At 45.5% G+C, this 26,430-nt stretch overlaps 1 protein-coding gene across 10 annotated transcripts in view; it reads left to right on the forward strand.

Annotated features, from left to right (window-relative positions):
• The window catches only part of TBC1D5 (TBC1 domain family member 5), a 595,415-nt gene that overhangs the window by 313,475 nt on the left and 255,510 nt on the right, over positions 1-26,430 (forward strand). For all 10 annotated transcript variants that reach the window (XM_086386662.1, XM_086381937.1, XM_086380405.1 and 7 more), the window contains 4 exons: positions 2,994-3,102; positions 4,564-4,653; positions 4,749-4,823; positions 5,893-5,960. In XM_086386662.1, the coding sequence (XP_086242788.1) occupies positions 2,994-3,102; positions 4,564-4,653; positions 4,749-4,823; positions 5,893-5,960 (342 nt within the window). The remainder of the gene's footprint in view (positions 1-2,993; positions 3,103-4,563; positions 4,654-4,748; positions 4,824-5,892; positions 5,961-26,430) is intronic.

Raw genomic sequence — 26,430 nt, forward strand, 5'->3', positions numbered from 1 at the left:
CTGAATGCTTTAAAAAAAAAAACCTCTAAGTGCTGAGTACACAGTAGGCACTGAATAAATGTTTGTTTTGTTTACTGTGTGTCACAGTTTATTAACGAAACACCGTCCCATAGAAGAGAAAGACAATTAATAGATTATTTTGTGGTCTTTATGTGCCTCTGTTGTCAGAGCTCTCCATCAGTTTGAGATTTGTGTCTTAATTAGAACTACAAGTACCTCTGAATAAATTTAAATAATTGTGAATTTCAGAGAGAATGTTTCCATTTCACGTGCCTCAGTCTCCTTTTTTCTTTACCAGCACTGTAATCAAGGCACAGGTCTTATTGAGCTAACAAATAATTATCCTTCATTACATAAGTGCTGTGTAGCCTGACCTTAGAAGGCTGCCGAACCTGACGAGATGGCAGTGGGTCTAGCCAGCTGTGTCTGCTTTCACGGTGTGCTGGTGCCTGTGCGCAGGGGCTGCTTTGGGAGAGTCTGGGGGAGCCATTGCCTCACAGGTTCCCTCTCTGATCTGAAAAGCACTGTTGCTGTCAGGCCACGGAGCTGCATGGTCTCAGACAAATTATTCCGTTTGAAATCTGTGTTTTCTCTTCATAGACTACAAGCTATTTAAACAGAAGCACATTTTCTGAGATGTACGCCTATATTGTTCTTTGTTCATTTTTTTCTCATTTTTGACTAAAACTAAAAGCAAAATTTGAACACTGAGATGTGGGTGATATATGTGAAACTAATGGGAAATGGAGAGTATATTTAAAATATCATAGATAATACAAATGAACTAAAGTAATTTTCAAAAACCCCAAGAACTGATTTCCGTGAACTTGAAGTGGCTAAGAATTAACTTTGGCCACCTCATGCGAAGAGTCGACTCATTGGAAAAGACTCTGATGCTGGGAGGGACTGGGGGCAGGAGGAGAAGGGGATGACAGAGGATGAGATGGCTGGATGGCATCACTGACTTGATGGACATGGGTTTGGGTGGACTCTGGGAGTTGGTGATGGACAGGGAGGCCTGGCGTGCTGCAGTTCATGGGGTTGCAAAGGGTCGGACATGACTGAGTGACTGAACTGAACTGAACTGAAGCATGAAAACAATGTAAAGAGAATCAAGAGGAAATAAATGTTAGATTTAAATTATATATGAAAAGTTTCAGTGGTTTGAAAATCAAAATAATTACATTAAAAATACACATACATGCAGACAGCAATGTCTTTAATGAATGAAAACTTCTCTCTTGGACCAATAAGTCCAAGTAAAAGCAGTGTTATTATTGACAACAATATTAGATTTTTAGATGTTATGATATGCTGGGTGCCCTTTTAAGGATTTTTCATGTATTTTAATTCTCATAGTAATTATTTGAGGTAGATGCTATTATTATTACTCCATTTTATAGATGAGGCAGCAGAGTCACAGGTTAAGTGAATTTCAGCGTGCTTACACACCTAGTAAGTTATGTAGTTTCTGAATGGATGACTTTCTTTCTGTTGCAGAAGCGTGGCTCTGATGCCTGTCCTCTTGGCCAGTAGCCTATACTGCTTAAATGGGCAAAGGGCAAGAAAGGACATTTTAAAAAAGAATAAATAAAATGGCCCCAAATCATGAAAAATTTTCTGTTTCGCTAATGATACAGAAGGAAGTAAAACTCTAAATGAAATTTATTTTCTTCTTTGACTAGGATGATGGAAATAAGACATTTCCATGGAATGGTGGTAGGAATTTATTTCTCCCAGTGCAGGGCTGTGGGGAAGGGCTGAGGTTCTCTGCTGAGGGCATGAGGGACTGCCATTGCCTCGGCCACTCTCCTGGAAGGCTGGGTGTGGAAGACACAGCTTGCTCCGCAGTCAGGGGTCAGCGCACTAGGCGTGCTGCTGGTTGGGATGCAGAATCTGAGGTCTCCTCGTGTACGGCTTTTCTTTCCGAACACGAGTCGGGCCTGGCCAGGGACAACCACGCGTGTGACACGGAGGACGATCGAGAGGTTTTGCGGCTTCCTCTTGAGTTCGTCTTTCTGAAGAGTGCCAGGCTTGCAGCTTTGATAATAAATTTTACATTATCAGTTTATTGTGGCACTACGGAATCTGAGGGAAATTTCATAAAGCTCCACTAAGTAGCCTCAACTGTTGACAAATGATTCTTGATGTTTAGTTTGGTACAAGATGCAGAGAATGTAGGTCTGCTTCCTTTATTCAAACTCAGTAACTGGTTTGGGACAATTAATTTCCAATTGTTTCCCAGTAGAGCAGATTTGCTTGTATATTAATGAGGCACAGGTGTTGAGCCCCTGGTGTCTGCGTGCCTGGGAGGCGTACTTCAGTTGTTTGTCTCCTCAGCCATAGGTACGGCAAGGTACTCAAGCTTGCCTTTCACAGTTTTCACAGTGAGGCTTTTCAGTTTTTTTGATTTTTTTTCACATTTGCCTGCACCTGTTAAAATTTTAAAACTGTTCGTGTAGAAAGAAGTTGCAAAGATTTCAATAGTAAATAGTACTAAAAATTAAAGGAAATAGTCTTCTATTCTGTTTAACTGCCCAGCCTTACGTGAAAGAGAAGTGAGTTGATTTCATGAGATCTTTCAGGTGAGAAGCCAATATGATCAATCAATGATCCAAATTTTGGTTGTGTATTTTTGAAGCAGGTATATCTTTGTTAGTGTCTAAAGCAGTCATATATTTGTATTAATATTCATTTTTTTTCTTGTTGATTCACTGAACTGCACTACCAGCATTTAAAAGGCAGTGGAATAGCCTCCATAGACATTATGAATTTCAGTAGCTGGCATAATTATAGCGATCTACATATTCATTAAATCTACAGGAGAACTCTGTCCAAAAAGACAGCCATGCATTCAGAAACAGACAACTAAATATATATATTTTAAAAGTTGCATCTCTGAGACTTATTTAAAATTAAATTCCTGTAGCACTCCTCTCCAAGCAGAAGGATTTTAACAAAAGGATCCCCACGCTTTGGTTTCTTGCATCTAGGAAAGAATGGGAAGAACTATTTGTAAACAACAATTACTTGGCAACAATAAGGCAGAAGGGGATTAATGGGCAGCTGAGAAGCAGCAGGTTCCGCAGCATTTGCTGGAAGGTAAGAAGAAAATATTTATTTACAGTTTGCGGCTGCAGTCTATCAACACATTACCTGATGCCCTGGAAGATCACCGTGCGGGCGATCACTGAATTTTCCAAGAGGCTTCACTCGCGAGGCTTTGGCATCTAGGTCTATCTTTCATAGGACATTTGCTTATAAGGTTGGAGCAAGCGCCTTAGTCCTGGATAGCTGGCGATGGTACAGGAGTCATTTGAAATACCAGTCTTTTCATCCCATTTGATGGTGCGGAACTCAAGCAAAGCCTTCTGGGTCCCCTGAGGCATTTGCAGAAATCCTTGGCGCTGGGCAGGGGGTGGTGGGCGACTGTTCTCAGGTTCCTGTTATATCGGGTGCTGTCATGCAGTCAGCCACCTTTGTTTCTTCACGAATAGCAGACAGGAAAGGTACTTTCATACTTTCTGTACTGGAGACACAGTGAAGGGCAGCGAGGAGGAGAAGTGGAGAGGAATTAGGTCAGTTTCCTTCAAGGGAAGGCCATTGGTGAGCCCCTGGGTAATGATGACCTTCAGTGTCTCTCAGGGCTTAGAAATCTGTCCCCTTTTGTTCTTTCAGAATGAATCAGTTTAGATTGAGACTCACTTTTTAAACGACTTCTCTTGAAAGTTGTTTGGGGTTCATCTGCATAAATTGAGCAGACGAGCCGGCAAGTGAAGACAGCAAGGAACACATAATGTATTAGACAGTTCGAAATTTAATAATTTAGGTTTAATAGTTAAAGTGCATTTTTCTTCTGTTCAGTGCTGGCAGTGAAGGCGGGGTCGTGCTGCTTGGATGTTTATACAGGAGGCTTTGCCACCCCCACCCCCTGGCTCCATGTTGTTTAACTTTTTGAGTCTCCTTCCTTTGCTAAAAATAAACTCAAATCCAGATTTATTTTAATGTTTTATTAAACTAAATTAAATCAAATTTGTCTTTTTGAGAATGCTTGTTAATTTTGTAAACTGCTTGCTAGTTGTAAATTGCATTTTCTGCTGTAAAAGGAATGACTTCACTGCTCAGGCTTGTCCTCAAATTGTTCCTCTCTGTCCATTACCTGCTTGTTTGAAGACAGATCTTGGAAACCTTGATGCTACAAATTGGACCTTGTGCTTGTTAATGCGTTCTATCACCCCCCTAAATATAAGAAAGTAGAACAGAGTGAACTTGAACCTTCATGAATTTTCCTTGTTCACTTTTACTGTAACTCTGGAGAGGAGATAGATTCCATCTTGTGGTGTATCTTTTAGAATCTTGCTCCCTGGCCTTTGTGCACTTTTGTGATTGTCCAGGTTGATATATGTCTTACACACCCCACATACAAGTGCGAGCTGGAAGGGTGATGAGTGTGCAGCACCACGAATGCATCGTCTTCAGTTTTCAAGTGATGCCCTTTGGCGTAGTTTCATGTTTTCTTAGGATTTTCATAAAAGTTTTCCTGTTTTTTTTTTTTTTTGACAGCTTTTTCTTTGTGTTCTTCCTCAAGATAAAAGTCAGTGGATAAGTAAAATTAAAGAACTAAGAGCATGGTATAGCAGCGTTAAAGAAATAGTAAGTTGTGCTTTAAGTAACGTAACTGTTTTCTTAATTAGGCTTTGAAGGCCAGCGGCCTCTGACCTTTGCGTGTGTGTTTTCTTTCTTTCCAGCACATCACAAACCCTAGGAAGGCTGTTGGCCAGCAAGACCTGATGATCAATAACCCCCTTTCCCAGGACGAAGGGGTAAAGTTGGTGTTTATTCACGCCTCGGCCGCTCTTGCCCACCAGAGCTGCTTGTGTCTCATTATCAGTCAGCATGGAGGCAGTGTCACTCTACACCGGTAGCATGACGCTTTCACCCCGTGTCAGTCCACCTAAAGCCGGGTGGGCGCTACTCCCTGCTGTGTGCTGGCAGCGCTGGGGGCAGCCGTGGGCTGCTTCCGGACACGGGCACGGTGGAGGGGAGGCTCTGGGGCTGTGAGCACTCAGGGTCAGCGAGACGAGAACCGAGAGGAGGGCACGGCGGGGCCGGAGAGGCCGCCGTGCACAGAGCCTCCCTCTCTCAGGAGTGAGAAGGCCGCACCCGCGAGGACAGCTCTCCGGAAGGAGATAGCTGAGCGGTGACCCTCGAACAGGGTTTAAGATCATGAAAAAGATGAGGCCCTCCTCCCTCAGGTCCCGGTGAGGACGAGTCGTGTTAGCCCTCAGCGGCACTGGGTCGCTTCTCCAGTTCCTGTTTCTGTGCTGAAGGACGTTTTTTTGTTTCACATTTTCTGTATAAAATTAACATTTCTTTTTCCTCGTATGTGTAATTATTATAATATAGTCTGTGAATATTAAGCAATTTTTAAAACTTGAAGTTCATATTTTTAAGAAATAGATAAAAATCTATGCGATTATGAAACCAAAGCTCTGTAGAAAACCTTACATAGCTTTCTGTGTTGGCAGTTCAGGTCAGGTTCCAGTGGACCCGCTGGCCTGTGGTCCTCCTCTAGTTCAGGTGACCTCTTTGTTGTTTAAGGGTAGCAGCAGATGTCTAGCAGTAAAAGTATCATTCACTTTAAGTAGATAGTAGAAAAATTTAAATATGCACAGTAATATCACTGGAAAAACTAATGTTAGAATGATTATGTGTCTCTGAGATTAGACTAGATTTTAATAAAACACTTTCCAGTTCCAGGTTTTCTATCTGCAATGTGAAATCATAACTCAGAGAAGGATAAATTTTAATTATTTGAATCATTAGATTGAGATCATAAAAGTCAAGCAAAGGTGCAGTATTGTTTTAAATAAATTGCTTTCCTTATTTCAGAGTCTTTGGAACAAATTCTTCCAGGATAAAGAACTTCGGTCAATGATTGAACAGGACGTCAAAAGAACGTATGTAGAACTATTTACAAGTTACCTTCAGTGATTCAGACTGGTGTTACCTCTGAAATTTTAGCAAACTATACAATCTGTAGAGGAGCCTTAGTTGAATGTAGTATTTTACTTGTGTTAATAGTTATTGTGGCCAAATGTTGATGATAATAGTTACTTTTTATTCTTAAATTATAGACTTTTGTGTTCCCTTTGTCAAAATATCACATTTATAATATTGGTAATACTAAAATAATATATAAATACTTAAATGTTTAAATCAGTTTTTCAGTTTCCAACACTTGCTTGAAGTCATGTGCTTCTAACTAAGGTTATATTTTGTAGTCTTAATACTGGTTTTGCTAGAAAAAAATTATCTTTTGCTTTACACCTTTGAATCCCTTTCTAATCAAATTACTGTTTAAATGACAGGTATATTTTTACCCCCTTTTACTTCTGTTCCTTTTGACACCATTCAAGTTTGCAAACAACTCCAAATCTCAATATTCAGTATATGAAGTGGCTCTTTATCTAGCATATAGTTAATTTCTATAACTTTTATGTATTGGACCTTACTTTTTTGGGGGTCATGTGATGAGCACATGGAATTTGTGTGGGTGAGCCTGGGGTAAGTTCTAGCCAGGTATGCTCTAGTCCTAGTCCTGGACAAAGTAATTTCAGCAAAGGTCTTTCTCCCTTAGATGTTCATTTCTGCAAAACAGAGATAAGACTGACCACCTCATGGCATAGTTACAGATTCACATGTTGTTAGTGTAGTAAATTAGATGTGTCTCCATTTTAAGCTGTGTCAGTATCAGCCGAGCTCCCCCCCTCACCAGGGTCTGGGATGAGCCCGGTGTGTGCGAGCCTGTACCTCCAGGGCCGCCTTCCAGCCCCCCGCGCCTCTGCCTGTCTGCCCGACTCCGGTTCAAGTCCTGCTCCGCCGGGCGCACAGGCAGGGCCCTGGCTCCGACACTGCTCTTCTCTCCAGGCCCCAGACAGAATGATCAGACGACGTGGACTTGCATTAAGGGCATACTACCCATTTAAAGCAGATTTTCTGCTTTAAAATGGAAATACTTCAGAGGGGCCATAGGTTCAGAGAGCAGCAGCACCACTGATAACCGGCCGTGGTGGCGAGTTGGGGTGGGAAGTGTGAGCACTTGGGTGAGCCTGGTCAGGACCAGGGGCAAGCAGTTTCGGGGCCGTTACCCTCCTGAGTCAGGCCGTGGTGCTGGTCTCTCGCCAGTGGTTTCAGAAGGCAGAGTGCCGTTGTTTTGGTTCACAGGAGGCCCTCAGTAACTATTTGTTGGATAAAACAAAAGGATAAATTTCCTCACCCATCGCTTTAGTAACTAGCTGGGTAATCAGTGGTGAGAAAACAGGGTTCATGAAAGCAAAATGCACAGTATATGTAGTTTACCAAGCAGTAGCGATGTCTCTCTTTTAAATGCTAGGCAGTTATCTTAGAAAACTTGATAGCTTACGTTTGAAGTAGCCAGTAGGAAGAGTGTGAGTGTCTCCGCTGTTGTCAAATGGAAGTGGGGGCACGCGGCACTGGACAGGGTCCCACACCGGGACACCCAGGCCAGATTGCTGACGGGAGTGGGAGCAGAAGAGAAGGGGAGACAAGGGCGGACACAAAACCAAGCGATAAGTGGGATGTGAGCCCCTTCAGCATTTTGTTCCTTAGATCAAACATTTCTGCTTTGCTATGTGGGAAATGTTATTTCTCAAAAGCTATATTCTGTGTGTTTTTCTTACAGAAACGTATGTGTGTCTGTGTGTATAACACACATACATGACAATTGTTTTCCTTATAATTTGTCTCCACTGCTGCATTTTAATTCAGGCTACAAAGCCCAGATGCAGAGAAGCCCTCTGGGTGGGGGAGGTTCATACCTCCTTCCCCAGAAGTCTCTCCCATGTCTCGCCTCACATTTTGAGGAAGTCTCCTAGCCATCTCTCTGTAAATTCTGTGGCAAGTAACTTAGCTTGTAGGGTAAGGCTGTCAGTCTTTTTTTAAAGCCACCAAACTGCTAATCATAAAAGCTGAATAGCTTGAGTAATCTTACTGTTAACCTTTCAGGCTGCATTCCGTCTGTAGAAGGCGCTGTGTGCGCTCAGTCGTGTCTGACTCTTTTTGACCCCATGGACTGTGGCTCCCCAGGCTCCTTTCCCATGGAATTTTCCAGGCAAAAATACTGGAGTGGGTTGCTGTTTGCTACTCCAGGGATCGAGCGTGTGTCTCTTGCGCCTTCTGCATGGGCAGGCGGAATCTTGACGCTGCAGTACCTGGGATGCCTTTAGAAGGCACTTCACGATCCCAAATCCATGGTTCTCAGCCCCGTCTGAATGCAGCTCATACTGCAGTGGGCGGCGGGCGGGAGCAGCACGGCCCCCTGACTGCCCACCAGGCTGTGAGAGAGCTGGGGGGTTTCGACTGACTGTCTGTCTCCTGTGCTTCAGACCCGTCCACTGCACGGGAGATCAGAGTGGTGGGGAAGACAGACGAGTTTCCTGTTGTCGTGGGATGTACATTTTAGTGCGGGGCGCTGGGGAGTGAGACATAAGCCCGTGTAGATACAGAGAGTCATGGAAGAGGGCAGTGACTGCTGTGAAGAAATCAAACCGATAATCTTAAACACAGCCAGACAGGTGGCTGTTTTAGGAGAGGCATCAGAAAGGGCATCTCTGACAAGGTCCTCTTTGAGCTGAAACATGTTACGAAGCCAGCAACGTGGTGATCTGGAGGAGGAACCTTCCAGGCTGAGAGAGCAGCTGATGCCAAGTCTTCAGTGAGAGTGAGCTGAGGGTCAGCAGGCCTGCTGGGGGTGGAGGTGGCGGTAGGGATGTCTGGTGGGCTGTTCCGCCAACCACGGCTAGGAGTTTGGGTTTGACCCCACCTGCAGTGGGGAGGCTTGAGGGAGCTGAGGGGAGCGTGGGACCCTGGAGGAGGGCTGGGGCGCCTGGAGGAGCTGAGGGGAGTGCAGACCCTGGAGGAGGGCTGGGGAGCCTGGAGGAGCTGAGGGGAGTGCAGACCCTGGAGGAGGGCTGGGGAGCCTGGAGGAGCTGAGGGGAGTGCAGACCCGGGAGGAGGGCTGGGGAGCCTGGAGGAGCTGAGGGGAGTGCAGACCCGGGAAGAGGGCTGGGGAGCCTGGAGGAGCCGAGGGGAACGTGGGACCCTGGAGGAGTGCTGGGGCGCCTGGAGGAGCTGAGGGGAGCATGGGACCCTGAAGGAGGGCTGGGGCGCCTGGAGGAGCTGAGGGGAGCATGGGACCCTGAAGGAGGGCTGGGGCGCCTGGAGGAGCTGAGGGGAGCGTGGGACCCTGGAGGAGGGCTGGAGCGCCTGGAGGAGCTGAGGGGAGCATGGGACCCTGGAGGAGGGCTGGGGCGCCTGGAGGACCTGAGGGGAGCGTGGGACCCTGGAGGAGGGCTGGGGCGCCTGGAGGAGCTGAGGGGAGCATGGGACCCTGGAGGAGGGCTGGGGCGCCTGGAGGAGCTGAGGGGAGCGTGGGACCCTGGAGGAGGGCTGGGGCGCCTGGAGGAGCTGAGGGGAGTGCAGACCCTGGAGGAGGGCTGGGGCGCCTGGAGGAGCTGAGGGGAGTGCAGACCCTGGAGGAGGGCTGGGGCGCCTGGAGGAGCTGAGGGGAGCATGGGACCCTGAAGGAGGGCTGGGGTGCCTGGAGGAGCTGAGGGGAGCGTGGGACCCTGGAGGAGGGCTGGGGCGCCTGGAGGAGCTGAGGGGAGCATGGGACCCTGGAGGAGGGCTGGGGCGCCTGGAGGAGCTGAGGGGAGCGTGGGACCCTGGAGGAGGGCTGGGGCGCCTGGAGGAGCTGAGGGGAGTGCAGACCCTGGAGGAGGGCTGGGGCGCCTGGAGGAGCTGAGGGGAGCATGGGACCCTGAAGGAGGGCTGGGGCGCCTGGAGGAGCTGAGGGGAGTGCAAACCCTGGAGGAGGGCTGGGGCGCCTGGAGGAGCTGAGGGGAGCATGGGACCCTGGAGGAGGGCTGGGGCGCCTGGAGGAGCTGAGGGGAGTGCAGACCCTGGAGGAGGGCTGGGGCGCCTGGAGGAGCTGAGGGGAGCATGGGACCCTGAAGGAGGGCTGGGGCGCCTGGAGGAGCTGAGGGGAGCATGGGACCCTGGAGGAGGGCTGGGGCGCCTGGAGGAGCTGAGGGGAGCATGGGACCCTGGAGGAGGGCTGGGGCGCCTGGAGGAGCTGAGGGGAGTGCAGACCCTGGAGGAGGGCTGGGGCGCCTGGAGGAGCTGAGGGGAGCATGGGACCCTGAAGGAGGGCTGGGGCGCCTGGAGGAGCTGAGGGGAGTGCAAACCCTGGAGGAGGGCTGGGGCGCCTGGAGGAGCTGAGGGGAGCATGGGACCCTGGAGGAGGGCTGGGGCGCCTGGAGGAGCTGAGGGGAGTGCAGACCCTGGAGGAGGGCTGGGGCGCCTGCAGGGTGTGTCAGGAGTGTGGGACCTGGGAGAGGGTGGCTGCTGTGCTGCGGGCGGGGACAGAGGCTGTGGGCACGGCCCCACAGGGCAGTGGGTGTGAACGACGTGGACTGCAGGTGGTCTGGAGCAGATACAAGCTGAGGACTGGTATTGGATTATTGTGGCTTTCTCCCACTCCTCAGTTCGGTTCCATTGTTACCACTGTTTGGGGGCCTTTCACCTCTCACCTGGAAGTCTCTTGTCTAACTGTTTCCCTTGACTCTATTAACTTGCTTTTCCCATCCAACTCATGTGTTGAACCCTGTCTTGAATCCTAGTCTTGGCCCTACTTTCCTGTCTGGACCTGCTGTGACCCTCTGGTTTTGCAGAAGACGTGCTTATCCAGACTCCCTAACACACACACTGCTCCTTTTCAGACTGTCCAGTTCCCTTTGTGTTACTGACTTCTAGTTTAATTTCACTGTGGTCTAGGGGCAAGCATCGTATGATTCCTCTTCTGTGAAATTTGTTAACATGTGTTCTATAGCCCAGAATGGGATCTGCCTCTGAGAATGCTCTATGTGAGCTGGAGGAGAATGCGTATCCTGCTTTGTTGGATAGAAGTGACCTGTAGATGTCATTTAGATCCAGTTGGTTGATGATGTTGCTGTGTTCAGCTCTGTCCTTACTGGTGCCGCCTGCCGGTTCTGTCCATGTCTGATCAAAGGCTGTTAGTGTTTCCAGCTGTAATAATGGATTCTTTCCTTTCTCCTGGGCTTCCCTGGTGGCTCAGAGGGTAAAGCGTCTACCTGCAGTGTGGGAAACCTGGGTTCAATCCCTGGGTCAGGAAAATCCCTTGGAGAAGGAAATGGCACCCCACTCCAGTACTCTTGCCTGGAAAATCCCATGGACGGAGGAGCCTGGTAGGCTGCAGTCCATGGGGTCACAAAGAGTCGGACACGACGGAGCGGCTTCACTTTCACTTTCATTTCTCTTCACAGTTTTGTCAGACTTTGCCTTGCGCAGTGTGATGCTCTGTTGTTAGGTGGTTCTTGTTATGGCCTGTATGTCTTCTTGTAGAATTGATCCCTATTTCATTAGTCAGTGCCCTTTTTTATCTCTTAACTAGTGTTAGCATGGAGAAGGCAATGGCACCCCACTCCGGTGTTCTTGCCTGGAGAATCCCAGGGATGGGGGAGCCTGGTGGGCTGCTGTCTATGGGGTCGCACAGAGTTGGACAAAACTGAAGTGACTTAGCAGCAGCAGCAGCATGGTATATTGTTCTCCAACTATTTCCTTTTACTCTATGTGTCTTTACATTTAAGGTGGTTTCATAGGCAGCATGATGTTGGGTTTTAAAATGATTGCTTGTAAGGCAAGTCTACTGACAAATTCTCTCAATTTTTGCTTGTCTGAGAAAGTTTGATTTCTCCTTCACTTTTAAAGGGTAGTTTTGTAGCACACAGAATTCTAGTTGGGCAGGTTTCTCCTTCTCAAACACTTGGAATTTTTCAGTCCACCTTCTTCTGTCCTGCATGGTTTCTGAAGAGAAGTTGAATGTAATTCTTGATTCCTGTATAGGTAAGATGAAGTCCCACCATTCCCCACCCCCCCCAACCTTTAAGAACTCTGTCTTTGATTTTCTGCAGTTTGAAAACGATGTGCTGAGGTGTCGTTCTTTGGGCATTGGTCCTGCGCGGTGGCTTCTGAGCTTCCTGGTCCTGCGGTTTGATAGCTGACATTCTTTGGGCAATTTTCTCAGTGATTGTCTCTTCAAATGTTTCTCCTGCTCTTTTCTCTCTTCTCCTTATATCCCCGTGAGAGCCCTTGAATGCTCTGTTCTATTCTTTTTTTCAGTCTTTTTCTATTGCTTTTCAGTTGTTGAGGATTTTGTTGAGACATCCTCAGGCTCAGATTCTTTCCTCAGCTGCTTCCAGTCTACTTGATGACTCAACCCATCAAAGGCTGCTGCTGCTGCTAAGTCGCTTCAGTCGTGTCCAACTCTGTGCGACCCCATAGACGGCAGCCCACCAGGTTCCTCTGTCCCTGGGATTCTCCAGGCAAGAACACTGGAGTGGGTTGCCATTGCCTTCTCTGCCATCAAAGACATTCTTCTCTGTTACCCTGTTTTATACCTCTAAATTTATTTTTGGTTCTTTCTTAGGATTTCTGTTTTTTACTTACATTGCCTGTCTGTCCTTACATGCTGTCTGCTTTATCCATGAGAGCCCTGAGTGTATTAATCATACTTGTTTTAAACCCCTGACTTCATAATTGCAATTTCTTTGGTTCTGATGCTTGCTCTGTGTCTTCCAATTGTCCTTTCTACCTTCAGGCCTTGTAATTTTGTTGTTGTTCAGTTCTGGTTTTATGACAGCTAGATGTGATTCCCTGGTTAAAGGAGCTGCTGTCAGTAGGCTGTTTGTAATGTGATGAGCTGAGGGGAGAGGGGACGTGTCCTGTAGATACATGGTCAGTGTCTCTGTGCCTCTGGACTATGCCCTTTACAGTGTTTCTCGGATCGCCCTTCCCCTTAGATGGACAGGATGGCTGTGGTGGGGTTGGGCTGGGCATTTCCCTCTCCCCAGGTCAGTCAGGGACCGATGGAGTCTCAGCAGGTTGGGCTCTGGGTAACTCGTTCTCCCTGCAGGCAGGCCTCGTTCAGAAGAGCAGACTCCCGCTCTGTCCAGGCTGGCCCCTCTCCCCTCCCCATGCCATGGCTGAGGGGATTTTTCTCTGATACTCACTGTGGGAACCTGGCCGAGCTTCTAGAGGCGAATCTCAGTTTTGTGTGGGGCTCCCTGTGATGGAGTTTTCCTGGAGTTTTTAACCCTCAGAGGTAAAGCCCATGGACACAGGAGCCTGGTGGACCGCAGTCCATGGGGCTGCAGAGAGGTGCTGTTTCTGCACAGGTTCTGCATTCCATGCAGCTCCTCTGCTCCAAGGCCGCTCCCCCTGCTGTACCGAGTCCCCACAGCTCATCCTTCAAGGCTGTGTTCATCACCGCCCTGTTCCTGAAGCAGTCTTTACCACTGGAAATAATTTGTGCCTGTTCTGTGTTCCAGTGGCATTTTCTTAATAACTTTGTAATGATATTACTTATGTTTCTTTGATATTGCTCAAGTTTATTTAGACTTGCCAGTGTATTCAGTACATTTATATTAGTCTCCTTAGCATTGCATATGCCAAGATAAATATGGTGTGGGTCCTTAAGAAGCTCAAAGTCTAGTAGAGAAAGCAGACCTAAAAAAATGTACAGAGCAAGATAGCAGTACTACGATGGAAAGAGGACATACAAGAGAAACTCCCATAGCTTCGTATTCCGATCCGGGAGACCTGTCTAAGTGTTCCCGACTCACGACCCCATGCCTACTTGAGGCGGACTGTGCTGTGCTCAGTTGTGCCCGACTCTCTGTGACCCCATGGACTGTACCCTGCCAGGCTCCTCTGTCCACAGGGATTCTCCAGGCAAGAATACTGAAGCTTCCCTTCTCCAGGGGATCTTCCCAACCCAGGTCTCCTGCCTTGCAGGTGGATTCTTTACTGTCTGAGCTACCAAGGAAGCCCAAGAATACTGGAATGGGTAGCCTATCCCTTCTCCAGAGAAACTTCGTGACCCAGGAATTGAACTGAGGTCTCCTGCATTACAGGTGGATTCTTTACCAGCTGAGCTACAAGGGAAGCCATGCCTACCTAATGGTGCTACTCTGTAAATACCTGAGGATGTTAGCTCAGTACTGAATGCCGTGCACAATGGGATCTCGGCCCCTGCTCCGTGGAGCTTGGGAAAACAAGTCAAGTACTCTCCCGGGGAACCATGGACATAAACTAATGTGTTAAGTTCTGTGCTCCTCCAAACAGTTTCCGCATTTCTTTCACTTTCATTACGTTATTATCAGTGTCAAGTACTTGTGTTGCTGTAACTTATAAGACCCCGAGGGAAACAGAATAAAGGGTGGAAAATACCGGGGGAAGAAAGTACCTACCTGGTTGTCACCCCAGGTCTCATGTTTCACACCTCGTGGTAACCCCTGGGGGGCGTTTCTGTCTTACTACAGAGTCAGGGTGGTGCCTAATTAATGCTCATTGATTGTGAATCCTACCACTTATGATCAGTGTTTTTCAATTTTCGTAATAACATCTCTAACATTTCCAATCTTTAGAAACATAAACACACTGAAAAAATACTATTATCTGCCTTCTAGTCTGAGTTTAAACAAGATAATTTCATCTCATAAGCTGTGTTGTTTTCTCATTATAGAATTTATTTGATCTGAATATGTCATTGAATTAAATATTATCTTTCAACTAATTTTAATATTGTTTTATTCTACTAACCTTTTTTGCCTCAAAGGGTTTTGTATTCATTTCAATTAATTGTTCCTTATCTCAGCCTAATGAAGTTGTTACTGTTCTCATTTTTATTACTGAATGGGGAAAAAACTGATAATCAAAAGGTAAATCAAGTAGCTTCCAATTTATAGCATTTCTACTTCAGAACTTGAGCTGTCCATTCTGAACCAGTTTTGCCATGCTTCAAAGGCTTAACATTATATGAAATTCAGTATTATTTAAAATGATGGGAAATACTGAGTTCAGAATAAAGTATCATTTCCATACTATATATACTAAAGAAGTCTGTTATTTGATCTATCAAGGATTATTTTAAAAGTATATTTACAGTGTCTATAATATCACTTGCAAATTAACACATTTATAGGCTATTGCCAAATAGTGTCATCTTTTCTTCAGATGCCTCTCTTGAATTAAATGGTTAAAATTTAGCTTCCTTTTATCATTGTAACTGTGACGATAAGAGGTTGGTCTGGTCGCCTCTCGGGCCACCATCCCCAGCATCTGGTCTTTTGTGGTTCTGTGTAGGGCTCTTACCGTCTGCACCTCAGGCAGCTCACTCTTAAGTTCATTCCACTCTGTCCCACTTGGTTCTCCAAGACACGATTAGACCTTTAACCGGCCTTCTCATTCGATGATCCCTTTTGTTTGTATTCCCCATATGGTCCAAACTTTAGACTCTTTATTTCAGCAGACTTTGTTTCCTCAATTTTTTTTTTTATATTGTCATTTGGTATTTGTGGATTCATTAATAATTGCTAAAACTTTCTCTTTAAAACCATAGATGTGTACTGTCCAGTTTGATAGCCCCCAGGCACATGTGGAGATTTAAATTGAAATTAATTTAGAATAAATAAAATAAGTCTTCATCACCCTCTCAAGATACAGGACATTTCTATCATTATAGAAAGTTCTGCTGCACAGTACTGTGAAAATGAATTGATTGTTGTTATATTTTTGTACTATATATCATAGGAATATATGCATTTTATTTTTTATTCACAGTGAACTTTTAGAGACATACTTTTGTTTCCTGTCTCTGCCCTTAAGAAACCTCCATCAGTTTTTATAGTGTACAAGTCTTATATGAGTTTTTGATCAAATTTAGTTATTATATAGTGGATAGTGTAAAATTAGACTACTTTGAGAATGTTTTCTGTATTAATAATGTACAAAAGTGATTTTACAAAGTTTTTTTTTTTTTCCCTCCTTATTTAAAGTCCATCTTCTACACATTTCCCATTTTTCAGAGAAATAATGCTGGTTCTCTAATCCAACAGTGATTCTCACACTAGTGCAAAGTTAAGATATCCTAAATGTTGGTGTGTTTTGTATAGTTTCCTCCACGCCCCCTTTTTTTTAGTTAAATAAAAACCAAATTCCTCAGGGAAAGAAAAATTTTACAAGCAATTTCAGAGCAGAATTGATTTTGGTGTGTGTTAATGCAGACAATCTGCCCAGTGTTAAAATGTTAAAGAGAAAAAAACCACACAAGCTGCCACGTTCGTGTGATCACACCAAAATAGCAGCTTGTATTTATATTTTCAGTCTCCCGAGGTGGACTGCAGGCACACCCCGCCGAGCGGCTGTGCTCGGCGCTGTGCTGCGGCTCCGTCTGATGCCGGCGCCGTCCACGCTTGTGCATGCACGACCAGCCCTCACATATGCACTTTTTCACAGCCGCGGAAGTGAAAACGACAACACAAGCCGCTCTCCGCGGGTTGTCGGCAACCTGTGTGTGTGTTTCTTAAATATTAAAGAGGGGGAGAAGCAGATTTTCAGGAACACAAGAAACAATTCTTCCGTCAAATGGCCTGTAGTCCTTCCTTATTTCACAACTCTTAAGGTAAAAGCAAAATATTGGATTCTCGCGGTTCCCTCTATATATTTAGAAGTATGTATATCTTGTACTGCTCATGTTTGTGACATGTATTTTTCTCATTTCTGCTGCATGTAAGCATGCAGATTCTTACTACATATTTGTTCCAATTTATGGGATATTGTTAAGGTTAAAATTTTTTTCTAGCATTTGCGTGAAAATGGAGGTGTGTCCGTGGCGGTCTTGGTGCTGTGACTGCACCCGCGCCCCTGGCCGCTGGAGCCCGGTGGCAGCGGCCGCAGAGTCCGCCCCGAGCTGCGGGCCAGAAGGGTTCTCCCTGGGAGATGGGCTGTGTAATGAAGCCAGCGTCTTTTACCACTGTTTATATTTCTAAACTGGGGCTTCACATGCTGACCATGAAGAGGTGAAAAGGTAAAGTCCGCTGGGTGGCAGAGTACTCCCTTCCTCGTCCGCCCAGCCCGTTCAGTAGAGTCACAGTATTTTAGGAACTTTCATGCAGATTTGGAATTGACACTACTTTACTATTTGAAGGATAAATGCTTTAAATTGCTTTAAAATTTTTTCTTAATTGTCGAAATACTGCAAAATGAAGTCTTTCAGTATGACAGAGCCTTGCACTTAAAGTGCATATTTCTACCTTTTTTTTTTTTCTTCTCAATTTTTCACCTTTATGGTATCATTAGAAAGTTTTTTGTTTTTTCTTTTATTTGAGGCAATGAGGCAGTGGGGTTGCTTGCTGTGTAACTTGGGGGCATTGGAAAACTAGAAAGAGCCTTTGCTGAAACCTCTCTTCAGATGGTGACAGACGCCGCCCTGGAACCCAGTCCCACTGCCTATCCCCACTGTCCTTCCTGGACATCTCCAGTCAGCCTAAGTCTCCTCACCTGGGCGGCGATTCCAAACTCCCACTGTCTCTGTTAGGCTCTGGGAAATTGTTCTGCTGTCTTCTTGGGCTGGGTCACACCCTTGTCATCACAACAGATTTCTGCTTTCTTTTCTATGCCTTTTAAAAATCAGGGTTCACCTCTAGTTTATGGCCTGTGAAAGTCACATAATGCTCTTATCGTCATTCGTTGCAAAGAACAAAGGCAGCAGAACTGTGGTCTAGCCTTTAGTAAGCTTTGCCTTCTCACCCCAGTCCAAGTTCACGACTTAACTTTCATTTTTCATTGGTTGGTTGGTTTGTAGGTTTCTGGACTGACTTATTCATTCAGCAAATACTACTTGAGAAATGACAGGTAGCAGCTGCTGTTCTAGAAGTTGAGGATCCTGATAAAAGAAAATACTGCCTCTTCCATTCTTTTTTAGAGCCCTGCAGATTTTATTGTAATTATCTTCCTTTTAAAAATATCTGTGTAATATCTATTTTCTTGTCTAGATTTTAAGTACTTAAGTTTTATGTTTTTATATTTTTGCTGTTCCCCAGCACCTGGCATCCATAATAAGCATTGTGTCGTTGGTAATCATCTTAAATCCTTTTATTTTGCAAGTACATAAAGTTGAAGCTCAGAAAGAATGACTTAAGAAAATATAACTGGCTGCAGTGGAAATACTACCTGGGACTCCAGGTCTTTCTGCTAGTCTGTAATATTTTATGTTAATCTTATTTGCCTGAATTTACCACTTGTTTTTTCAATTGAAGAAGCTCTTATTGAACACCTTCTGTATGCATAACACTTTGTGGAGCAAACAGGAGATGGAAGCATGAGTGGGCTGCTTCAAGTCTTACCCAGAAAACTGTGGAGATTAAATACGCCCCTATGGTTTCTGCCCTCTGGGTTCACATATTCTAATAGAGTTGCTCAACCTTGGGAATATTGACGTTTTAGACCAATTAACTCTCTGCTGTACAGTGTGGGGTGCTTAGCAGTGTTCCTGACCCCTGACTACTGCAGCCTCTGTCAGGCATACTTTTTAGGTCCTTCCAGGGCATTGGGGTGTCTTGTCTGACAGGAGGGTTCTTTGAGGCGCCACTTCTGAGTTTTCTGAGAGCTTAACAAAGAATTTTACATTCACACCCTTTGTTACATCTTTCGACCTTGCTTTTCTGTGTCTTATGTTTGATCTTGGCCCAGAAGTAGAGTCTTAATGCTTCATGTGTGGCTCGAGAGGATGAGAAGGAGACAAGGTTGGGCTTGACATCCCTTCGTGTTGAGCAGTGCTTCCCTCCGCTTCCCTCTTTCCTTCGTTGTAAGGGACACGCAGCCCAGGGGCAGCTCCGCACTGCCTAGACAGGCTCTTGGGCCCGATCACCTGGGTATTGGGTACCTTTGCAATATCCAAATAAACAGATACTGCTGAGTTGCTAGTACCCAATAAGGAGTCTTTGTCTCCACTTTCCTTACGATGTTTTCCTCACTTTGACTTTCACCCTCGCTGGCAGCCTCATGGGCTGTCTGGCTGGCTAATCATCTCTTTCATATCCTTTAGTCTTTTCACTGTGGCTCTGTGCAACGTTCCAGCTTCTGTCCAGTCCCATAGCTACCTCTACGGCATATTAAAAAAAAAAAGGAAACAGCCCAGTTCCAGGTATTAAAAGCTGTATTCATTATCTCTTGCTACATATTTCATAGTTGTTGGACATTTGGGAGCAGCCGAGGCCCTGGGACCTCTGAGCAGTCAGGTGTCAGCTGGAGCTGGGGTGGTGTGGAGGCTGCTGAGGGCTAGACGACCCATGTGGGTCTCTCCGTGGTGCTGCTTAAGTGTCCTTTCTCTAGAGGAGCCTTCCCCTAAAGCAAACAACCCAAGAAGGAAAGGCAGTGTGTTAAAGAATTGGCAAGTGTATTTTTAAAACCAGCACAGTCCGTATGCAGCCTCCCAGGTTTCCCAGATGCCCTTTTCCGCTCTGTCCAGCCGGAAGTGGAAATGTGGGCGGCGCCTGAGGTGGGATGCACTCAGGAGGGGCGCTCTGCGGTCGCCTGTCATGGCCGCTCTGGTCCCAGTGGCCACGGCGCCCTGGAGAGGATGCTGGGGTGTTCAGTCTAGCTTCCTCCCTGAAAAGAGGAGAGGGCAGATTCGGTTGAATGTGGCGTGGTGAAGCCATCATCCCAAGCAGGGAGGACAGGAATTGAAAGTGTCTGCTCCTTTCATCCCGGCTCACCTCACCCCTCTGGTTTTTGCTTGATTTTTATTTCAGTTTTCCTTTAATAAAACAGTGAACTAGAGTAAGACATTATAGTTATTTTGGTGTTTAATCGTATTCTAGGGAGTTTTCATCAGCTCATTTTAAATTTTAGATGGATGCTGGTGGTGGAAGTTCTGGGTTTGAAGTGTGGACACAGCATCAGTTATTGTTCCTGCAAGCCCTCCGGTGCGGCTCCATCCTCCTGCTTGGCGATAAACCTTCACCAAGGGCTTTGCTTTTTCCCTCGGGACATCTTATTGAATACTTGCATCTTCAGTAATTCATCTGGGCCCAGTGCTTTGTCTGTTTTAATACTTCTAATTACCTAATTAGGTGCCATAATGCAGTGACAAAGCCCTTTGTCATTTCACTCTTGTCTTAACCCTTTTCTTGCTTAGGAAACACTCGTTGTGTCTCTTTGTTGTCTGAGGAACTCTCCATCATGGATATTCCTTGGATATTTGCCTCACTCCCTTTTTGTCTGGGTCATGACCAGCCAGGCCCTGTTGAATTCAGGTCTTCCGGGTTGACTCCCGTCAGGTACCTGGGCTCCTGGTTCTTGGTCTGAAGTTGGGGTTTTGTTGTCCTGCCCCTCTCACTTCTTGATTCACCCCCGTAGCCTGCAGCCACATGGAAAGATATCCAGAAAGCAAGTAAAATAGTTGTCATAAACTGCTTTCGTGACAGAATCAGTGCCATTTGTCATTCGTAGATCTTAGGTGTCCACAGGCATCCATGAGTAAATGTAATGGAAATCAGCAGCATTGTTTCAAAATGATAGTGGTCTGTGCTTCAGGATAACTAAACATTGACAAGGGTCAATTTTTCTTCATTATGTATTTTAGATAACAGTGAAAGAAAACATGATAGAGTTATAGTTTTACCATCTTACAACGTCTGATGAATCAGTCTAGACAGTGATCAATGGTCATCACAGAAAGAGAGAAAACCTAAAGATCTCTGCCTCCTGATGAAGGTACCCGGCTCCATCTGTACCCGTTGTCCACTTCTGTGTTATAAACCACCCTCAAAGCTTCAGAGAACAGCAGAATCAGTTTTGTTGATGGATCTCCGACTTGAGGAGGGCTGAACAGGCCATTTGCCTCAGTTCCATGTAGTGGTAGCCAGACCAGCTCGAAGTTTAAGGACTAGAATCATCGGAAGGCATGTCCATCTGTCTGGCTTTTGAGGCTGGAACTCGGCAGAGACAATCTCTGGAGCTGGAGCTGGAACACCTCCCCAGGGCCTCTCTTGGCTGCTTGACTTCCTAGTAGCGTAGTGTCTGAGTTCCACGGCTATTTGCAGACGGAGAGGTGGACAGAAGCTGTGTGGCAGCATTGCTCGCGTTGCCATCTCTTCATGAGAAGCTTGTCACTGAGGACCGTGCCTGTGCAGGGGGGTGGCGTTAGGCTGCCCCACCTCTGTGTGGGAGGAGCGCTGAAGGATTCGGGAACGTGCCCTTGAAGCGACCATATCTTCCATGAAGGATCGTGTTGAAAGTTGACTTTGAACCTGTTGAAGCCTCTAGACCTTCTTACCACTTTATGGGAATACAGGGGGCGAGGAATGTGCTTCCGTAAAATGGAAGCACAGCAAGTAAAATTAAGAATGCGGCAAGTTGCTACAGGGCAGAGAGTTGGGCTTTTCTAACAAATGCATTGTGAGAGAGGGAGGGAGAGAAAAAGAGGGAGGGAAGAAAAGGCAAGCAAAAAGGGACAAGTTTGTAGAATATGTCTTAAGAGATATATCAACAAATTTCAGTGTACAGATGCTTCTTGGAACTTGATTGAAACAAACTGAAAAACTTTTAGGGAAATTTGAACATTTGACTGCATATTTGGTTTAATCAGTCGAGTATTAGTTATAGTGTTAAAGTAGCACTATGGTTGTGTTTTTAGAGAGTCTTTATATTTTAGTAATAAATTCGTCCTGCAATACTAGTGATGTCTCAGGTTTGCTTCGAAGTGCAGCTCTGAGAGAGGAGTATACGTAAAAGGGATTATTAGTGATGAAGCTGGGCGACTGTGCTGGGGTTCCGTCCATTTTTCTCTTTATAAATGTTGGAATTCTCTATAATGAAATATGTTTTAAACTTGAAATCTGTATTGCCTATGAATTTGGAGTTATTTCAAGTTACAAAACAAAATGCATACACCAGATGTTTATACCTCTTGATATTATGTTTATACCTCTTGATGTTAATTTGCAGTATATAAAATTTGTCTGTTTAATACCTCCACAAATCTTGAGAGAGAAACTCCTGTAGTTTAAATGTTGATCAATTAAGTTGAATCAGAATTATTACCTTTGTTTCTACCAAGTAAAAATGTTAGATGATATTAGTCTAAATCCCATCATGGAATACTTTGATATTCCTTTCTCTTTGCTTATCAGTTCATCCTCACCTATTTATCATCTCTACTTTCTTTTTTGGCCAAATTCAGAAATTCCTTCTCTTGGACTCTCATTTTGTGTAATAACGGAATTCATCTTCAGTTCCCATTTATTGTGATTCTTTTCTCCTTTTTCTCTTCTTTCTGATGGTTTGGCTTGAGTGAATCATAAACTTCTCTGCTGCTGCTAAGTCGCTTCAGTCGTGTCCGACTCTGTGCGACCCCATAGACGGCAGCCCACCAGGCTCCCCTGTCCCTGGGATTCTCCAGGCAAGAACTCTGGAGTGGGTTGCCATTTCCTTCTCCAATGCATGAAAGTGAAAAGTGAAAGTGAAGTCGCTCAGTCGTGTCCGACCCTCAGCGACCCCATGCACTGCAGCCTACCAGGCTCCTCCGTCCATGGGATTTTCCAGGCAAGAGTACTGGAGTGGAATGCCATTGCCTTCTCCGAAACTTCTCTAGTTCAGTCATAAATTTTTTTCTCTCTCTCATCTTTAATGAATTTACCACCATTTCTCTTTTTGCATGAAACTGCAGAGTCACTCTTGATTTTTCAAAATCTTAACAACTTTGATCCCAGCCTTGGTCTGTATTCTGTGATTTTTGCTATTGTTTCAAAAGCAGATTTTTCTTTCCCAGTGATAATTTGGGTTAGACTGCTGTTCAGATTACCTGCCCTGAATCAACACCAGATGTCAGGGAAGCTATTTTGAAGCTTAAAACCTATCATCAAAGCTGCCTATCACTATTCCTAGAGAAGCTGCTCACTGCTTTTCTCCCTTTTATTTCTGTTTCCTGTAGATAGAATGCCTTCTCACTTGAAGCTTGATAATACAAGAATCAAGTATTTGTTGTAGGAAATACGTTATTATTCAAGTATATTCATCAACATTATGACTCGTAGGTTCTTCTGTGTAACTCTAAACTCATGGAATTTTACTCCACTGCCTATCTCTGACTCATTGATTAGCAAAGTGGTTGGGAAGTACTGCTACCCTGTTCACTACCCAGGTACACTGGAGCGGGTGTTAATCTCTCCAGTTCGGTTCTTACCTATTACCTTCTGAGCTGGATTCTTTCAGCTGGTGACTTCTCTGAATGTCAGTTCTTCCAAATTCTGAAAATAGCATAAACTTTTGTCTCTGTTTCAGAGCTCTTCTGAAATCTTTCATACCTTACTTGTTTCATGCTATGGATTCTTCATCACAATTTAGAGAACGTCATACTTTTCTGAAAAAGAGGGCACCCTGAAACTTCATAAATGCACTTCAGCTATAGACTAGACTCGGGGACAGTGCGCCGTCACACAGCTATGCCCTGTCTGCCTAATGCACGTTTTCAGTTGATTGGGTATTTGCTAAATGTGGGTAGTTTAAATTAGCTACCTGCAATTTGATTCTTAGAGATCTCTAGTTTTTAATCTCGTGAGTGGTTAGTATGCATTTAAATGAAACTGCAAGTTGACATGTAATATAATTTACATTTTTAGTAAGGTATTAAACTCATAGTTGATGGATATTTGTTACAAAGTGAATATTGTAGTTTTTAGCACTTTCTCCCATAATCCATTCAGATTGCAGCAGCCATTGGGAATTTGGTGGTCCAGTGTGCACAGACAATTTCCAAAGTGGTGTTAAAGAAGCAGATATATAGAATCACTCAGCCATGTGACCTGTCCAGTCCTGAGATAGGAAGCCTGCTTCAAGGCAGGGCTAGATTTAAGTCATCCGACGAACAAGGAGAGGAAACAATTTCACCTCAGAAGGATTACTCTATTTTTACTTTGGTGACGTAAGTTTTTCCAGGAAATTTCTTCTCAGCATTTTATTAACTAGTCACCTGTCTTTCATCCTAATTGCTCTAATTTGGGGTATTTGACTTTTTAAAGGCTTTAGCAGATTTCTTTTGTCCTAAATAAGTCATTTAACAAGCTTTTGTATGTATCTCCTACTTTAGTTCTTTTGACACTTTTTGGAACTTCTTTGTCTTCTAAGATATAGTTATTATTCTTGCTCTGACTTTACTTTCAGATAATTTCTCCTCTTTAGGAACTCCAGCCTGAGTCTGGAGAAGGCAATGGCACCCCACTCCAGTACTCTTGCCTGGAGAGTCCCATGGATGGAGGAGCCTGGAAAGCTGCAGTCCATGGGGTCACTAAGAGTTAGACACGACTGAGCGACTTCACTTTCACTTTTCACTTTCATGCATTGGAGAAGGAAATGGCCAACCCACTCCATGTTCTTGCCTGGAGAATCCCAGGGACGGGGGAGCCTGGTGGGCTGCCGTCTATGGGGTCACACAGAGTCGGACACGACTGAAGCGACCTAGCAGCAGCAGCAGCCTGAGTCTGGGCTATCTAGAGGGCCAGCACACTGAGATTTATGCATGGATATGAGATAGCCCACGGGCTGTTTATTCCAAGCCCCAAAAGAGAGGCTTCCTTCCTGCAGGAGAAGAGGTCAGACTCCTATGTCTGGGGACAAACTATATACCCAAGGGAATTTCAAGCCAAAGTCAAATGAACAGATAAAGATGAAACAGGCTATAATTTATTATAAAAATTAGAATCAGGAAAGAGATGCCTCACAAACCACTAGCATAGTCCACACAGGGTCCCAGCCTGAACTGGAAAGAAAGTTCTAACTCTCACAGGGGCCCTGGAGAGGATCAGACGGACGCAGAAAACAGCTGAGCTCACCAGCGGTAGGAAGCAGTAGTCGGAACGTGACTGACAGCCACGGTTGCGCCTCTGGAGACTAGGGAGGACCACTCTTCTGTCCCCTGATGCGGCCCGTGCCTCTGTGCTCTCGGTCTCCAGCCTCCCATGCACTCTCTTATCTTCCGGTACCCAAGCCTCCTCATTCATGCGTGTGGCATGCCAAGTGCCCATTCTCAGGCCAGCAGTGGCCTCTGAGCTGGACGCCTGCCGCTAGGCCTGCTCCTGCTGCTGCCGCAGCGTCTCACCTGGTCCCAAGAGCAGTGTGATCATCCCGCTTCAGAGATGAGGCCATTAGGCAACCGTCTACTCCAGTCCCGCAGCCAGCAGCTGTGCAGCAGAAAGCTGAACACAGGCTCTTCTCAGGCCTGTGACTCTCTATTTCACCTCAGTGTAATATCCTCGTCTCTCCTTCCTCTCAACTCTCCTCTTGCAGTCTTTTTCCAAATTAGAGTCCCTCCAGTACTCTCTTCTTTCCTTTTGGCTTCAGAAATGTAGTGTCATCTGTGGCTCTCCCCCCGCTTAATGCTGCCTTGGAAGCTCCTGCCTGTGCTTCCCGCTTCTCCTGCGCCCTGTTGTCCTGCCCCAGCCGGCGGCACCTCCCGGAAGCACGTGCTCTCTGTGTCACTAGCTCCACGCTGCGCTCAGAATCGAGCCCTCAGGGCTTTCCTTCTGATGGGGTGACCTTTCCCACAGACGTTCTGTGTTCCTCCTCCCCTAAAAATTCTCGTTCAGACCTTTTGTTATTGAACCCATTTGACTGCTTATTTCTGTATGATGTTGGGAAGCCTTCTAATCCCATTCTTTTACCCACAGCTGTCCAGTATTCCCAGCACCACTTTTTGAGGAGGCTGTCTTTTCTTCATTGTATGTTCTTGCCTTCTTCATCAGAGATACGGTGCCCATAGGTGTGTAAGCTTACCTCTGGGCTTTCCGTCTGGTTCCATTGGCCTGTGTTTCTGTTTTTGTGCCCGTGCTGTCCTATCTTGATGACTGTGGCTTTGTAGTCTAGTCTGAAGTCAGGAAGGTTGATTCCTCCAGCTCTGTTTTTCTTTGTCAAGATTTCTTTGGCTATTCAGCATCTTTTGTGTTTCCATCCAAATTGTAAATTTTTTTGTTCCCAGTTCAGTCACTCAGTCATGTCTGACTCTTTGCGACCCCATGGTCTGCAGCACACCAGGCCTCCCTGTCCATCAGCAGCTCCCGGAATTTACCCAAACTCATGTCCATTGAGTTGGTGATGCCATCCACCCATCTTTTTGTTCTAGTTTTCCGAAAAATACCACTGGTAGTTTTATAGGGACTGCGCTGACTCTGTAGACGGCTTTGGGTCGTGTGGTCATTTTCCCGATACTGGTTCTTCCACTCCAGGAACCTGGCGTCTCTCCATCTGTTGGTGTCGACTTTGATCTCCTTTATCGGTGACTTACCGTTTTCTGCATACGGGTCTTTTGTCTCTTCAGGTGGTTTATCCCTAGGTATTTTATTCTTTTCGTTGCAATGGTAAATGGGATTGTTTTTGTAACTTCTCTGATGTTTCACTGTCAGTGTGTATGCATGTAAGGGTTATCTGTATTACTTTTATTATATCCTGGCTGATTATTTTTGGATGACATTCATTCTTCCCTTATAGCGTCAT

Source organism: Bos grunniens, chromosome 1, assembly GCF_055505025.1.
Source record: "Bos grunniens cultivar Pamir isolate PY7600 chromosome 1, Bosgru_T2T1.0, whole genome shotgun sequence".
In the NCBI taxonomy this organism is placed as follows: Eukaryota; Metazoa; Chordata; class Mammalia; order Artiodactyla; family Bovidae; genus Bos; species Bos grunniens.